This window comes from Mercenaria mercenaria, chromosome 2 (genome assembly GCF_021730395.1).
Source record: "Mercenaria mercenaria strain notata chromosome 2, MADL_Memer_1, whole genome shotgun sequence".
Classification (NCBI taxonomy): Eukaryota; Metazoa; Mollusca; class Bivalvia; order Venerida; family Veneridae; genus Mercenaria; species Mercenaria mercenaria.
This window is the reverse complement of record NC_069362.1, coordinates 87,820,451-87,837,556: the sequence shown is the minus strand read 5'-3', so window position 1 is coordinate 87,837,556 and position 17,106 is coordinate 87,820,451. Positions and strand designations below refer to the sequence as shown.

Here is a 17,106-nt window from a genome sequence, read left to right as displayed (position 1 = left end):
GGTGCGTCTTCGTAACGTCTTGACGTCATTTCTGTTTATGTATGTTAATTTCGATCGCTTTATTTAACAACGCTGCTATATGAAAGAGAGCTACAAAGAAAGTAGTTCGGACATTTAATAATTTGTAAAATACGGTACGCTGGAAAAGAATCTATCACTTGGAAATATATACGGCCCGTTTGTAACTGTTTTGCAAATAACTCGATAGAGCCTCGTTACCGCCAAAACAGTTACCCTCGAACATAGTAAAGCATTTAACTATTTCCACATAATGACATATCTCTATGATATTCACATTTACAGAAACTGAGAGCACCTGAAATAGGAACTCTTTTCAATGGTATTAATTTAGAAGACGTAGATGAAATGTCTACAGATGAGATAATCGACGCATTACCTGCTATTAAAGATCTACATCTGCCAATGTACTTGGAAAGAAAAATTGCTAAGAAGGTAAAGAACACTATATGAGCCGTGCCATGAGAAAACCAACATAGTGGGTTTGCGACCAGCATGGATCCAGACCAGCCTGCGCATCCGCGCAGTCTGGTCAGGATCCATTCTGTTCGCTTTTAAAGCCTATTGGAATTGGAGAAACTGTTAGCGAACAGCATGGATCCTGACCAGACTGCGCGGATGCGCAGGCTGGTCTGGATCCATGCTGGTCGCAAACCCACTATGTTGGTTTTCTCATGGCGCGGCTCATATGGTTTTTGTGTTATGTACTGATATACGCTGTCCAGTTAGAACTAATGATGTTGATGACATGGCATTACGACAGCACACTCATGATGGGGTGATGGAACGCATGCACGAAGATACTGCGACGACACTCTTGTAATAGAGTGATGTAGAGTCTAAGATCCAGACATGGAATTTTTGTATTGCGTTTTCTAAAATTATCTGTCAAAAAGAAAGAGGTCTGATCAAAAACAAACATGAAATTTTCCATAAACTAAGACCAATAAGAAGAGTACAAACTAGTACACATGGTTGCTGGTAGTATTGAACAAAACAAGGACAGATTTGAACTCCTGGCAGTATTGAACAAAACAAGGACAGACTTGAATTCCTGGGAGTATTGAACAAAACAAGGACAGACTGGAACTCCTGGCAGTATTGAACAAAACAAGAACAGATTTGAACTCCTGGCAGTTCTGAACAAAACAAGGGCAGCCTTGAACTCCTGACGTATTGAACAAAACAAGGACAGACTTGAACTCCTGGCAGTATTGAACAAAACAAGGACGGACTTGAACTCCTGGAGTATTGAACAAAACAAGGACAGACTTGAACCCCTGGCAGCATTGAACAAAACAAGGACATACTGGAACTCCTTGGGTGTATTATACAAAACAAGGACAGATTTGAACTCCTGGCAGTATTGTACAAAACAAGGACAGACTTGAACTCCTGGCAGTATTGAACAAAACAAGGACGGACTGGAGCTCCTGGGGGTATTGGACAAACCAAGGACAGAATTCAATTCCTGGCAGTATTGAACAAAACAAGGACAGGCTTGAACTCCTGGAGTATTAAACAAAACAAGGACAGACTTGAACCCCTGGCAGTATTGAACAAAATAAGGACAGACTGCAAAACCTGGGGTGTATTATACAAAACAAGGACAGATTTGAACTCCTGGCAGTATTGAACAAAACAAGGACAGACTTGAACTCCTGGCAGTAATGAACAAAACAAGGACGGACTGGAACTCATTGGGGTATTGAACAAAACAATGACAGACTTGAACTCCTGGCAGTATTGAACAATCCAAGGACAGATTTGAACTCCTGGCTGTATTGAACAAAACAAGGACAGACTTGAACTCCTGGGGATATTGAACAGAACAAGGACAGATTTGAACTCCTGGCAGTATTGAACAAAACAAGGACAGACTTGAACCCCTGGAGTATTGAACAAAAAAGGACAGACTGGAACCTCTGGAGTATTGAACAAATCAAGGACAGACTTGAACTCCTGGAGTATTGAACTAAACAAGGACAGACTTGAACTCCAAGCAGTATTGAACAAAACTATGACAGACTTGAACTCCAAGCAGTATTGAACAAAACAAGGACAGACTTGAACCCCTGGAGTATTTAACAAAACAAGGACATACTTGAACCCCTGGAGTACTGAACAAAACAAATGCACATTGTAGAACTCCTCGTAGTTGAACAAAACAAAGACAAACTTTAGAAGTCCTGGCAGTATTGAACAAAAGAAGTCCTGGCAGTATTGAACAAAAACAAAGACAATCTTTAGAAGTCCTGGCAGTATTGAACAAAAACAAAGACTAGAAGTATTGGCAGTATTAATCAAAAACAAAGACAAACTTTAGAAGTCCTGGCAGTATAGAACAAAAACAAAGACTAGAAGTATTAGTGGTACTGAACAAAAACAAAGACAAACTTTAGAAATCCTGGAAGTATTTAACAAAAACAAAGACAAACTTTAGAAGTCCTGGCAGTATTGAACAGAAACAAAGACAAACTTTAGAAATCCTGGCAATATTGAACAAAAACAAAGACTAGAAGTCTTGGTAGTATTGAACAAAAACAAAGACAAACTTTAGAAGTCCTGGCAGTATTGAACATAAACAAAAACAATCTTTAGAAGTCCTGGCAGTATTGAACAAAAACAAAGACTAGAAGTCTTGGTAGTATTGAACAAAACCAAAGACAAACTTAAGAAATCCTGGCAGTATTGAACAAAACAATGTCCTTAAAATATTGAACAAAAAAGACACGTTATAGAATTCTTAGAAGTAATGAAAAAGCAAAAGCGGACAAACCTCAAGGCCGTAAAATCTAACACATTCAGCTAATCCAATCCTAACTACATGTACATATATTTTCGGAAAGGTAAAACAGATTCAGTCCTTGAACAATCCATCAAAACGAACATTCTGAAAAAAGAAAACCGCCTTTGGCTGGGCAGTCGACAAGAAATTATGCAGATATGGGACTACTCCATTGTATGACATGCCGACTTCACAGTTTCTGTAAATGAAAAAAATTCTTCTTTGTGTTGTTATTTTGTTACAATTACTTCTTCTATAAAAAAAATTTTTTTATGAACAGGTTGTAACGTAGTTCTAACACTTTTATTTCCTAAGAAGAGCAAAGCACAGTTTCTTATAAATGTTCAGTCGAATTTCACAGATATAATCAATGTTCAGTTAGTTTTTTTAAAACAGTTCTGTTAACAACTCTATTAACACAAGTTCTTAATTATAAATATATTTTAACCTAGATTTTAACAATGATAATTGAGTTTCAGCTTCTGAGAGCGGGACCATGCCCGCAGCCCGTCACCTGGGCTGTTCCTCTCTCGATCGCAGTGTATATTGAGTTTATATACTAGGACAATACAGGAAAACTTTGCAGACGCATTACGAGGGTTCAACGCAATAAGGGCGTATCTACATATAATAATAATATCTAGATACGCCCTTATTGCATTGAACCCTCGATTATTCAATTCTGTCAACTTAGTAAATAAACTTAGATAATTCACAGATGTTTAACACCCTCTAGCTACTGAAGATTTGACAATCTCGAAATGTGCAGTTTTTTGAATAATTTGTAAAATCTTAAAACTCAGAAAGAAATATCCAAACTAAAATATAAAACCTAGCCATTACACTACAAGGTCGTATATCATACTTGACTTTTCGTGCAAATGCTTGGTCAAATGTAACATTCTAATAATAATATTACCGTCGACCGCCATAGAAATTTCTTTGTCTATAAAAGTAACCCAGACACTTTTGTTTGTAAGCAAGATATTGATAACATATTCTTTTTTATTCAGATTGCTGCTAAGGTATTAACGTACAATGATGGTGGCACTGATTGCAGTAACAGCTTTCACCGCCTTGGTAACCTTGCCAAACACGTACGGCCAAAATTGATTTCAGAGGCGATGGTGACGCCTATTGTCACTTTTTCCAGCGAGTGTGATCACAGCTATGATGACATAAAATTTACCAAAGCTCAGGTGCGTAGTGCAAGATTGGACATTTTACATTGTCAGATTCTTAATTTCTGTTATTATTACTAGAAAATTGCCTTGATTAGAAATGTCTTATTTGCTGCATTTCTTAATCTCGATGACTCATTCTGTGTACTTTAACCTCTAGCCTGCTGGCGGCAAATGATTTTGCCTTTGCGACCAGTATCAGCCTGCACATCCGTGCAGTCTGATCATGGTCTGCACTGTTCGCTATTCAGCCAGTAAATTTTCAATGGAATCCCCTTTGAATACTATTTGAATAATAAATGGTACTGCCCAAATTGAATAATTTACCAGTCCATTTTAGAAATATAGCAGGGTATGGGTTATGTGGTGTAACAGGGTCTAAAGTTCACTATTCTAACTACAACAACAACAACTCTGTTCTCTATAATAACTACTGTTTAATATAGTACTATGTTCTGAGTTAATATATACAACAATGTCTTTCTTCACTATTCCCTAACATAATCTCTATTATTTCATTAATGTTAACTCTAACAATAATAATTCATTGTTAATTGCCCCGGCTCTAAACTATCTTAAACCGTATGGAGTATCGGCATACGTTACTAACATTAGCACGGGCAGATTGATACTGAAGTTCTATCTAGAATTTAGCGGTATTTAAGGAAAACTTCGTAGGGATGACTAAATTGTTTTTCTCCAAAAGGGCACGCATTTTGACCATAATAATAAAAACATGTCATTATTTCATTTAGTCATCTGTCATTACAATTAGTTAGAAACAAAACAACAATCATGACGCAGCGAATAACGTGGCCAGAGGGTAATTAACCTGGACGAGATATCTTAACCTGTCATTTTCCAGATGTAAACAAACGCTGAAGTTATTTAAAGTAGCATTCCGAAATTCTTTGTGTATGACTTTTTACTGACCGATGACATATTGCTGACCGAAAAACAAGATGATAAAATGTGCTTATCTAAATAAGTATAATGAATTCATAAAGTCATTATACGACAGTTAAGCTAAGAAGTAGATGTTACACTATGCCGTAAGAAAAAGTAAAGTTGAATATCTGACATAATGTCCTTTTAATGATATAGGTTTATGCAATAGTCGACAACACCAGGAAGGTACTAAATCCCCTGCAAGTGCAAGCAGACGACGAAATCTCTGTGTTTTCATCCTCTGAAATCAAAAAGTTAGGAAGGCTGGCACGTGGTTTGACAGCAGATGACATCGAAGGACTACCACTTGATACTGATTTACTCTCCATTATTGAAATCCTGTCCGAGTATGAAAATGATCTTGATTCCAGTCAGGTATTTATATTACAATCCGCATATAGATTCTCTAACGCCAGCCATCTTTCTGGCTCGTGGAAAGTAGGTAGGTGCTCGCCTGTGCGTTAAGTAATGCTCGTAGCGACATTCTTTGACTCTCTCCGGAAATTCAGTCATCACAATACCTTATTTGTCTGATTGGATTAACACATGAACCAAACATTCATCACCAGTTCTACAGCAGGGCTTTCATGAAATTCTTCTTATACATCAGTATAAATATCTTCCAGTGTTGTAGTATAGGAACATGTTTGAATTTTAAACTTTAATTTTATAGCAAAAAGTGTAATTTTCATAGAAAAAATCGCCCATAACATTTTGGCCTATCAACGATCTGAAAATTTTAAAACAACTTTATCTTTGAAGCTAAATATCATAAAAGCCTTAATTGAAAATGTTTGTTTGTAAATTGACTACTACAGTACAATGGACATATACCTCAGTTAAAACCAATTTTGATGATAAATTCAAAGGTAATGAATCTATTTTGAAAGAAAAGTTCCTATTGTTATTCTTAAAGGTCACTAGAACGACGTGCAATACTAGTAATAATACCTTTTTCAAATATTAAAAAAAAAACGAAATTGACAGAAGATCATTTACGGAAAAGATGAAACAAATAATTCAAACATTTGTCATACGAAGATAAAACTTATTCAGTTTATACAAAACAATGCTCATTTTGTTTAAAGATACCCGCTATTTTCGTATAATGATCAAAATAGGATTGTGTGACTGTATGAATTGTCAATGTGTTATAGGTAGAAGCAATAGCGGATAAGATCCGTGAATATTTCGATATTGCCAACAGCAATGAACTGACAGAGGTGGATGATATCACTGTGTTACAGATTGGAAGGTTCTTGCAATACCTTAAGTAAGTTTATAGAGAAATACATTAACTCTTGTACATGTTATATGAGAAAATGTGACCGGAGAGTGAAACAGCGAGAGACAAAGAGAGACAGAGAGTTAAAATTAGGAATGTGGAGCAGATAGAAAAGGGTAAAAAGAAAGAGAAGAAAACTGTGTGAAATAGGGACAAAGTAAGAGAGTGAAAGAGAGAAGAAACATTTAGAGGTATTTAAATGTGAGTAGGATCAGTTTACATTTCGTTGTACATTTTACACTCGATATATAGGCATACGAAACAATTTATGTTTTGCTTTTTTCTAGTTCTGATTTCGAGCTAACAAAGTTCCCAAAGCATCTACGCCCATTGATTTCCAGAGAAATGGGGAAATCTTCATTGTTGAAGATTTCAAACAGAAAAAAACAAGCGCTCTTACATTTTGCTCTGGAAAATACGGTAAAATTACAGATATATATTCTTTTAATCGAAGCATTAAATACGCGCATGAGGCATTAAAATCTTACGTGTATACATAGATGTAGCTATAAACTTTTAAACAACGGGCATATATTGTGATATTTCGTTAACTTGTAATCAGGCTTTGTTTTACGGCATAAATTAGCATTGTCCTGGAAACGTGTTTGTTTACAGAGTGAAAATTTGATACACGCCGAATCTAGAACTGTTATTATATATCATGCAATGTATGGTTCATTTCTTTTTTAATTTCATGGTCATTTACATATTGTTTATCATTCTTGTAGTAACAGAAATGGTTTGTAAGAAGTTTCGTTTTTCATTTAAAACTTAAAGATTTTGTGCTCTCAGTAGAAAGATATTTGAAAACCTTCATCTTTATGTATAAAAAGGATATACATATTAAAATATTAAAATCTAAAGATACGTGTTTTAGAAGTTGCCGAATAGTGACGAGCTGACAGATATGACACGTGTGTCTGAGATAGACGAGAATGTTCTCATGGATCTTGGTAACCTGAGATGTGGACTCACAGTGGATCTCATTAAGAAGCTGACTAAAGAAGCAATGGAAGTTCATCTCGAAGATATTCAGGCGTGTCCACTGAAGGAACGGGAGGCTGAAGCTGTAGTAACGAAGGCTTTGAGCCACAATATGTAATTTTTACCTAGCATTCGTTATCGTAGGATTGATGAAAAATATTTGACCAATAATATTGACCAAAGGTAATTGTGTGCGTGTATGTGGGTCTGTCTATATTTGCACAGGATGGAGACCGAACTCGCTAGCCCTGGTTTCTTAAAGGCGTACGCTAGAATTCCCTGTATATGAGATGGGCGAAAATTTTCCCAATAACAGAATTTCTTTAAACTTTGGATATTGAAGGACAATCATCTAAGAAACAAAAAAATGCAATAAAAATCATAGGTCACCGGATTCGAAAAAGAGTTATCTGCCCTTGAAAACGTCATTTTTGGGGGAAATGCCGTTTTCAAGGGCAGATAACTTTTTTTCGATACCGGTGACCTATGATTTTTATTGCATTTTTTTTGTTTCTTAGATGACTGTCCTTCAATATCCAAAGTTTGAAGAAATTCTGTTATTGGGAAAATTTTCGCACCAAATTCTAGCATACGTCCTTAAGTCGGTATCTTTCTCTGAAACAGTAAGATCACAGTAAAATCTGTCATTGCCTAAAGCTACAATGCCGAGTGTGAAGATCTTTCTTCAAGGCTCCCAACTTAACTTTGGTTGGTTTTGAACTGGTTTGCTAATGTCAAGCTTGCAGACTCAATTCATAGTGTTTCATTAGATATGAAAGAAATTTAGATTTTCTTGTTTCAGTGTTCGTTTGTATATAGTGTAGTTTTCAAGCTAGGTTAGTCATTGCAAGATATGTAAATTTCCAAAATATAGACAAACATGAGTACTGGCTAGTCTAATCTTGTAAATGTATACTAAATATTGGTTAATTGATTGTGACTGTTTTCAGCAATATTCTACATTATCGGGAACAGATGGCAACCATGGGAGCGTTGTTACTCCACTTGAAAGAATCTGACATGGCTAAAATTAAAGACGTATGTACCTCCTCTTCACTAGTCTTGTACAATGTAGCCTACTTGGTTTTACATATTAATATTTTTTTATAATTCGTGTTCATTGGAGGCATAAAACGTTTGAATTGTTCGTCCGTCCGTCATATTAGGTAACTTGTGCACTCAAAGTTGGTATAAATCTTCTAAACATCTAGTGGACATGCGTATATTGTTGGGAGTTTCATTGTTCAATTTGTTAGTTATACCACTTTTCGGACTGTATAATACTACAACTAGATCTACATTTATACCTTGTGCACTCAATACCTACATCCAGTTAAAAAGAAACTTTGTATATCTCACCAACATATTAATAATAATAACCATAATAATAATCATAATAACCATAATAATGATAATAACTTTATTTAAAGCGGATAACATATTTGACTATAGCCAGTCTAACAAATGGTCCTCAAGTAAAAATTCATCCCAAGTATGTAACATAGACAGTAAAGTGAAAGACATAATTTGAAAAAAAGAATCCTTTATAGTGGTATAAACAGTATGTGGTACAATGAAAACTGTTTAAAATCTAGATAAATTATGTGCAAGTGGTTAAAGAATTAATATAAACCCTAAAAAACGCTTATGTGAGAAAAGTTCGGGAAAGCGTTGGATTACATTTTTTTTAAAAAATGGAATGATATTGTTTTCATGTCTGCATGAAATAGTTATAACAGGAATAGACTAAAGAAAACATAAAAACACATCTGCATTCATATAAAATGTGAACACTACAAGACTATCTACACATTGTGATAAGACATAAGGAGAAAAAAATATATATATAAAAGAGAAAAAAGATAAAAAGAAAGAAAGAAAGAAATATATTGTTAAAGAATTTTCATATGAATTATACACAACTGAATAGCTAAAAAGAGAATGAAACGAATGCAATGCCACTAGATCTAAGTATAATTAATGACAAACAACAGAGAATGTGTAGAAAACAAGAGCTGTCCGTAAAACAGCGCGCTCCACTATTCGGCGATTTGACATTAAGATGAATATATGTCTCAATAAGAGACCTCTACTTTAAAAGGAAGATACACCAAGGGGCATAATTCTGTCAAGAACACAAACTAGAGTTATTGGAATTGTTACCACACATGCAGATGATGATGGTAAAAGTATATTTTGACTTTCAAGTCATAACCTTATATAGTATCAAAGTTATGTCCAGAAAACGAAGATTGTCAAAACATTTAAGTATGAAAGGGGCAAAATTTGGTCAAAATACAAACCAGAGTTATAGGGATTGTTACCACTCATGCAAATGATGATGATAAAGATGCATTTCAAGTTTCAAGTCTTTATCTTATATTGTACTAAAGTAACATCAAGAAAGCGAAGATTGCCAAAAACAATAAGTATGAAAGGGGCATAATTCTGTCAAAAATACAATTAGAGTTATGGGGATTGAAACACACATTATAAAGAAATAGTTTTAATTTCAAGTCATTCTCTTTAAAGAACCAAAGATGTGTCTATAAACAAAGCTTTCAAAAAAATTAACATGAAAATAATACCAAGTATAACAACCTTTTTACCTTGACCTTGGGTATAATGGGCCCAGCCCTTGGACATATTTTGTTTGTATGCTGGACAATGTTTATGTGAACTTACAGTAAGATTTAAGCAATAGTAACAAAGATATGACAGAAAAACAAAGGTTGCCGAAAAACCTTAACCTTAAAAATAACCTAAGTATAACACCTTGATGACCTTGACCTTGGGTATAATGGGCCCAGCCCCTGCACATACTTTCATTGTATGCTGGACAATATTTATGTGAACTTTCAGTAAGATATAAGCAATAGCAACAAAGATATGACACAAAAACGAAGGTTGCCAAAAAACTTTAACCTTAAAAATAACCTGATTATAACACCTTGGTGACCTTGACTTTGGGTATAATAGGCCCAGCCCCTGCATATACTTTGTTTTGTATGCTGGACAATGTGTATGTGAAGTTACAGTAAGATATAAGCAATAGTAACAAAGATATGACAGAAAAACAAAGGTTGCCGAAAAACTTTAACCAAGAAAGCTCACGCCAACGCCGACGTCGGGGCGAGTAGAATAGCCCCCCAATTCTCCGAATAGTGGAGCTAAAATGAATATATTTCATAAGTGTAGATAAGAATGACTTCATGAAACAATGTCTGAGAACTCATGAATGGGAAGAATGATCACTATACACCAAAAACCGATATAAATGTGGATGGTGGTGATCGCAGAAATAGAATACACTTAGCAGAAAATAAGGCAACGCGCAGCCATAACAGCACCCTTCTCCCTGAGGCTATTTTACCCCTATTGCTGGATACAAGTGTTTAATAAAGTGGCACATCATTTGCTGTGGCAAATGCAAATCCAAAGCTATCTAGATCTAGATCTGTTTTTAAACAAACAAAAAAAAAAGAGAACATCATAAAAGGCTAGGCCTAATATTAGAATTCATTGTAGATCATGGTAGGCCTACTGTTTTAATGACGCTTTTATTATATACAGACACCTATTTCTATTGCTAGATACCAGTCAATATTGACTATAATCTTAGACAATAACTTGAATAAGGCTGACAACTCCTTTGTTTTAAGATTTCAAGATTTTATTCAAGAACTAGGCCCATATGGGCATCAGCCTTGTATAGGCAACATTTACATGCAAATACAAATGTTCATGTACATAGAACAAAACGTATACATGTAAAAATACATAGCAGATACTATAAGATCGTACTGTAGGCATTTAACGGAAGATATATGCATATTTGACATAAATCAAGAATTTCGGACTAGCACCTGATTAACAGAATATATTTTTTCTCCGAGTAACATGTATAACTTTTTGTGTAAATAATGCCAACTTCAGGAGATGGGTTTCATCAGAACCTTGAAACAAACATTGAAAATTGTTATCATTTGAAATCTGGTAATGAATTGGAATGTATTTCTGTCTTTCCAGATTAAGAAATGGGCAATCAAAAATATAATGACACTCATCACCCAAGGCAGCATTATTACGCAAGTGACATGTCCTCTCATCATGGACAATATTAAAGAATATACCCTTTTCAATAGGCAACTTATTATTACGGCAGCTGAAATGGCATAAGGATAATGCAAGATTTGATGGTGGTAATTTCAAATAGTCTTCAAATTTAAAGACTGTTTTAAATGCTTTATAACGCTCACATTTTCTTGAATTTTGAACCATTCTAGTCCAATTTTGTATATACTGATCCTTTAATCTAAGTTTGATAAAATAAAATGGCGAAGGAACTGACTGGTTAATCCAATATTCTGCAAATCCAAGCTGCTCCAATGTATTCTTTACATATGAAATCCAAGGGCAACAATATACATCATGAATATGAAGATTATACATTAACTTAACAGAATATGCCTAATCTTATCAGTTTTACTTTCAATAATCTTGCACCAGTAATTAAAGGTCCATTACTAAGGGAAAGTGAGTTGGCAATTTTTTTCATAGCCAGTGCATAGACTTCTGCAAGACACTAAATAATGAAGATTGGCAGGTCAAAATTTACAGAAGGTCTTTGGAACTCAAAGAAATATATGTGTATTATGTTGAAATTTCAATGAATCGACAGAATGACCCCCCAGGTCTTTTTAACTTTCTTCTTACTTCATAGAAAAATAATTGTACATATACTGCGATTTATTTCGAATTTCTACATACCAACTTTCATTTTCCAATAAAATGAAATAGTTTCTGTGCTTTTTAAAAGAAATTAAAATGTTCACTTTCCTTAGTATTGGACCTTTAAGTACTCTATTTTTGACAATAACATTAACGGGCAAATCCCCTAGTTCACCAAATACCATAACATTTGGTGTGGAGTTTTTACCTTTAGTAACATCTTTAAAAATTTAAGTTGGAAAGTTTCAATTAAACTAATATCACCACTACCCCACACCTCAGATCCATACAAAAATATAGGCATTATCATTGATTCAAATAGATGTAATTGTAAATCAATACTGAGTTGAAGTTTTCTTGCTTTTCTCAACAGAGAATACATAGCTTTTGTAGCCTGATCTACTAAATGATTTTTTGTCTCATAGAAGTTACCATTATAATTAAACTTTATGCTTAGATATCTAAAATTATCAACAATATCAAGTACTTCACAGTTATAATGGAAAACTGGCTTTATTCTTACTTTACCTCGAGAAAAAACAACAACTTTAGTTTTACTAAAGTTAACAGTCAGTTTTCACATATCACAATATTCTGACATTGCGTTTAAAGATGTTATGTTTGTAACTCATTTGGTGTCTCAGCAAAAAGTACAGTGTCATCTGCATAGAGTAATAAAAATGATTTGAAAAACACTTCAGCAGAATCATCACTTAAAAACTCTTTAACATCATTTGACAGAGTTGTTAGCCTTTATAAAAATGTGTCATAAAAGACACTAAATCATTCAGAAAAATAGGAAAATATTTGGTGAAAAAGTTTCCCCTTGTCGAACACCAGATGCACTAATGAAAAAAAATTGAGAGACATTGACTGCTTTTAACACAAGATTTTGCTCGATCATAAATTGAGTAAATAACTTTAAAAGTTTTTCCATCAACATTATGTTGAAGTAACTTCTTCCATAAGCAAACTCGACTAACAGAATCAAAAGCTTTCTTATAGTCTATAAACGCACAATAAAGGCGGCAATTTTTACTTAAATAGAAATTAATTTATAATTTTAGGGAAAAAATATGGTCAATAGTGCCATAATTTTTTCGGAAACCTGCTAGTTCTTCACAAAGTAGCCCTGCTGATTCCAAGAAAGTGTTTAACCTATTATTTAGTACACTAGTAAATAACTTGCCTGGACAACTTAGGATAGTAATTCCACGATAATTATCTGGATCATTAATACCACCTTTCTTTTTATGAAACGGTGAATATTTGGACAGATGGAACGTCGAGATGCCTTGAATACGTCATTTTTTACGTTACAACTGAAGCAAGCAGTCTAACCATTGTATATTTTTCCGTATCCGAATAGATTTTAATACAATAGGGTTATTATAACAGTAGCTCGATCTGAGATTCGGCTCGAGTGGATTTTTGCCAGATCGGATCTCGCAAGCGCCGAGTGTGATCCGACCTTGCAAAATCCGAAATACAAAATCTCAGATCTAGCTATTGTTATAATGACCCTTTTATTAGATATCTCTACCTTTTCGTTTGAACGAAATCTTCAATTAAGATGGAACTAAGTGAAGTTTTTATGTGCGCTATTTATAGAACTGTATTAATGAAAGTAGTCTGCAGCATACAATACGGAAGGTACAATACGGAATTTAAAAGGTACAATACGAAATTATTTTCTTCATGTTCACATTTTTAAAATTGTGAAATACAAGCCGATTTTTAACAGAATTTATATAGGTATATAATAAAGGGCCTTGTATTCATTAGTGAAATACAGACTGTACTTCAGACAGAAAATTCATTGGTATAGAGCCTATAATAAAATAAGTTATTCATGTCATTTTAGAACGAGCTCGCCGAAATTACGGAGTATGTCGCTAAATCAACTGATAACGTTGACGTTACTGTTAGAACCATCGAAAGAAATGGTTATATAAGAGAATGGACGGCATCAGATAACATACGTCACGACAGAAAGAGGAAACGTTTAATTCAACATACATATAAAGCAATGGCCAAAGCTTTTGGTATTTATCTGTTATATGTTTATATCAAGTTATAAAGGATATAGAAATCTATTTCGCTAAGAAAATGATTCAAACACTATGCACATGAAATATGTAGCAAATTTAACGTAGATAGGCCTTTTGAGTATTCTTGTAGACATGCTAAATATATCAATTTCCTACGTAAAAATTATGCATAAAATATCTTCCTTTCCTAATTTTCAAACTTTTTATGAAATTCTATTCGAGATCCATAATCCATTCATATTTACAATATGTATCGAGGGGTGAATGCGAAATAAGTCTGAGTGCTTCTTTATTCATATGCACTTAGTCCTCTTTCGCATTCATTCCTGAAAATGTATTATTTTTCGCAACGTTCAGTTCATTGCATAACATTCCTGCTTTGCAGCGTAATGTCTCACATTCAATGTCATAGCGGCATATCTCTAAAACTAACCCACCAATTTGAGTTTTAATAATAGAAGACATTCAGCAGTGATATCAAATTCATGACACCCTCCTTATCGGTTTGAAAAAGAATTATTAGGTTTACAGCTAGAAAATATCACAAGTACTTCGTTCTTTTTGTCGTGTATCTTTTTCGGTACATAACAATCTATAATGATATAAATATCGCATGAACTTGATAACGATAGCGGAAGAAAATAATGTCATCTATTTCTCGGGTTCACGAGGTTCCGCGAGGGGTTGGGGGAGGGGGAGAGCTATTTTTAACACGTTCAAAATATCTGACACAATGTCATCTTTTAAATTTGTAAATTTAAAAAAAAAAAATTTGATTAAAAAGCTAGCTTTGAAATTCGACTAATGTTCCGTCCCTTTTCTTCAACAGTTACAAATACTTCTGATATCGTGCTTTGCGAGCGAAGCGAGCCGAAAATACCATCCGTTTGATAATTGATTCTCAATTTTAACCTAAAAAGTTTTATACACGCTAGATTTTAGAGAGAACGCGTGCTGGGTACGCGCCTTCTCGATCCTCTCTTGATATGTATGTAATTTAGTCACATATTTCTAGACATTCTTAATAAATTGTAAATTGGTTAGAATGTCGTTGTTGAATAATAATCTTGTATAGCCTGAAGATGATAGGATCATTTCAGGGTCAGGAAAGTGCCATGAATTGATGAGACTAGGTGAGACTGGTAAACATGTTGCTGACCTGGTTGATGTCTCGCAGTTAAAAAGATGTATAGATCATATAGGGAGCATAGACTGGGACCCGGACACCGCTAGAATGTTGCTCGATAGAATCTCTGATTTTCAGGTGAGAAGCTCTTCATAATTTGCTATTGAGAAATAGTAGATTAAACTGAAATATACTGTTTGTTTTGAGTGCTTGTAATTTTTTATAATGAATGAATGAACTTTGTTATTTAGATGGCAAAAGAATGTTACTCACTACAATTTACCATACCTGAGTTTTACAATGAAACACAAAAATCATAACAAGTTTGCTTTTAAATAAGCATGAAATATAAATATAATTTTATAGATAAATGCAAAAAATGCAGTCTCAATGCGAAAAAGTTGACCTTAAATTTTAGAGCTTTTAAACAATATAGTAGTTCGATTTGCCTGTATCGGTTTCTTTTTACTTATAAAGGGCTATTTTATTGTCATGCTTTACAACCGACTGTTGCAGAAATGGGGAACCTTCAATCAGAGGAATGTGAAAGAAAACTCCGATTACCTTTTGGAGATTGTACCATCGTTGATCGTAGGTCTATCTGAGGACGAGATTTCCATGCTAAATCTGACCAGTCCTGATGCAATGGCTGCCTTAGGCGGCGTAGACGGCTTCACAGAACGACAAGTATCTTTTATATTTTATATTTTTATCATGCGTGCTTCAATTCCCGCGGTCTTACTAGTCATCAAATTTACCTTATTTTGTGGATAGAAAATCCGTTAGTCATCCTGTATAACAGTCCGCACCAAAACAAAAAATGACATTTTACCTTTAGATTTCAACAATATTCTGCTAATGGAATATAATATATCTATATTATAATTTGATGTCAAAAAGATACCCAGAGACCAACAAATATAGATAGATGTGGCATCTGATTCGCTATCAAATGTGTTATTTAATTATGTGATGAGATCAGTGTGTGATAACTCTCTGTGATGTAATATTGAGCAAAGTTATGACAGATTTTCAGTTTTCAGTATATATGAACTAACACCCTCACATTCACGGTATATAAAATTATGGACAACTTTTTTCTCTTTCAGTTAGAGAGCGGTTTTGAAAACTGGCTATCTCAGAGGCGTGATAAAACCATGTTATCTGATGAAGACATATCTAACCTGCAGGCATTTGTATGTGGTGCTTCACCAGATTACATTAACTCCAATGTAGAAGAAATGGTTGTCAAGTAAATCCCTATAGTATTTCTTTCACGTAGAACTATCCAACTAAAATAGTGTATCAAAATTCTGTTGTTTTTTTTAACTCACCTGTCACAAAGTGACAAGGTGAGCTTTTGTGATCGCGCGACGTCCGTCGTCCGTCGTCCGTGCGTGCGTGCGTGCGTAAACCTTTGCTTGTGACCACTCTAGAGGTCACATTTTTCATGGGATCTTTATGAAAGTTCGTCAGAATGTTCATCTTGATAATATCTAGGTCAAGTTTGAAACTGGGTCGTGTGCGATCCAAAACTAGGTCAGTAGGTTTAAAAATAGAGAAACCTTGTGACCTCTCTAGAGGCCATAATTTTCAATGGATCTTCATGAAAATTTGTCGGAATGTTTACCTTGATAGTATCTAGATCAAGTTTGAAGCTGGGTCACTTGCGGTTAAAAACTAGGTCAGTAGGTCTAAAAATAGAAAAACCTTGTGACCTCTCTAGAGGCCATACTTTTCAATGGATCTTCATGAAAATTGGTCAGAATATTTACCTTGATAATATCTAGTTCAAATTTGAAACTGGGTTACATGCCATCAAAAACTAGGTCATTAGGTCAAATAATAGAAAAACCTTGTGACCTCTCTAGAGGCCATATTTTTCATGGGATCTGTATGAAAGTTGGTTTGAATGTTTATCTTGATGATATCTAGGTCACGTTCGAAACTAGGTTAACTGTGGTCAAAAACTAGGTCAGTAGGTCTAAAAATAG

At 34.4% G+C, this 17,106-nt stretch overlaps 1 protein-coding gene across 1 annotated transcript in view; it reads left to right on the top strand.

Moving 5' to 3' along the window:
- LOC123562887 (uncharacterized) overlaps nt 1-17,106 on the top strand; it is a 45,754-nt gene that overhangs the window by 22,152 nt on the left and 6,496 nt on the right. The window contains exons 10-20 of the mRNA XM_045355476.2: nt 304-453; nt 3,820-4,005; nt 5,092-5,310; nt 6,093-6,208; nt 6,508-6,640; nt 7,098-7,318; nt 8,155-8,242; nt 13,800-13,980; nt 15,087-15,250; nt 15,629-15,799; nt 16,222-16,364. Coding sequence (XP_045211411.2) covers nt 304-453; nt 3,820-4,005; nt 5,092-5,310; nt 6,093-6,208; nt 6,508-6,640; nt 7,098-7,318; nt 8,155-8,242; nt 13,800-13,980; nt 15,087-15,250; nt 15,629-15,799; nt 16,222-16,364 — 1,772 coding nt within the window. The remainder of the gene's footprint in view (nt 1-303; nt 454-3,819; nt 4,006-5,091; nt 5,311-6,092; nt 6,209-6,507; nt 6,641-7,097; nt 7,319-8,154; nt 8,243-13,799; nt 13,981-15,086; nt 15,251-15,628; nt 15,800-16,221; nt 16,365-17,106) is intronic.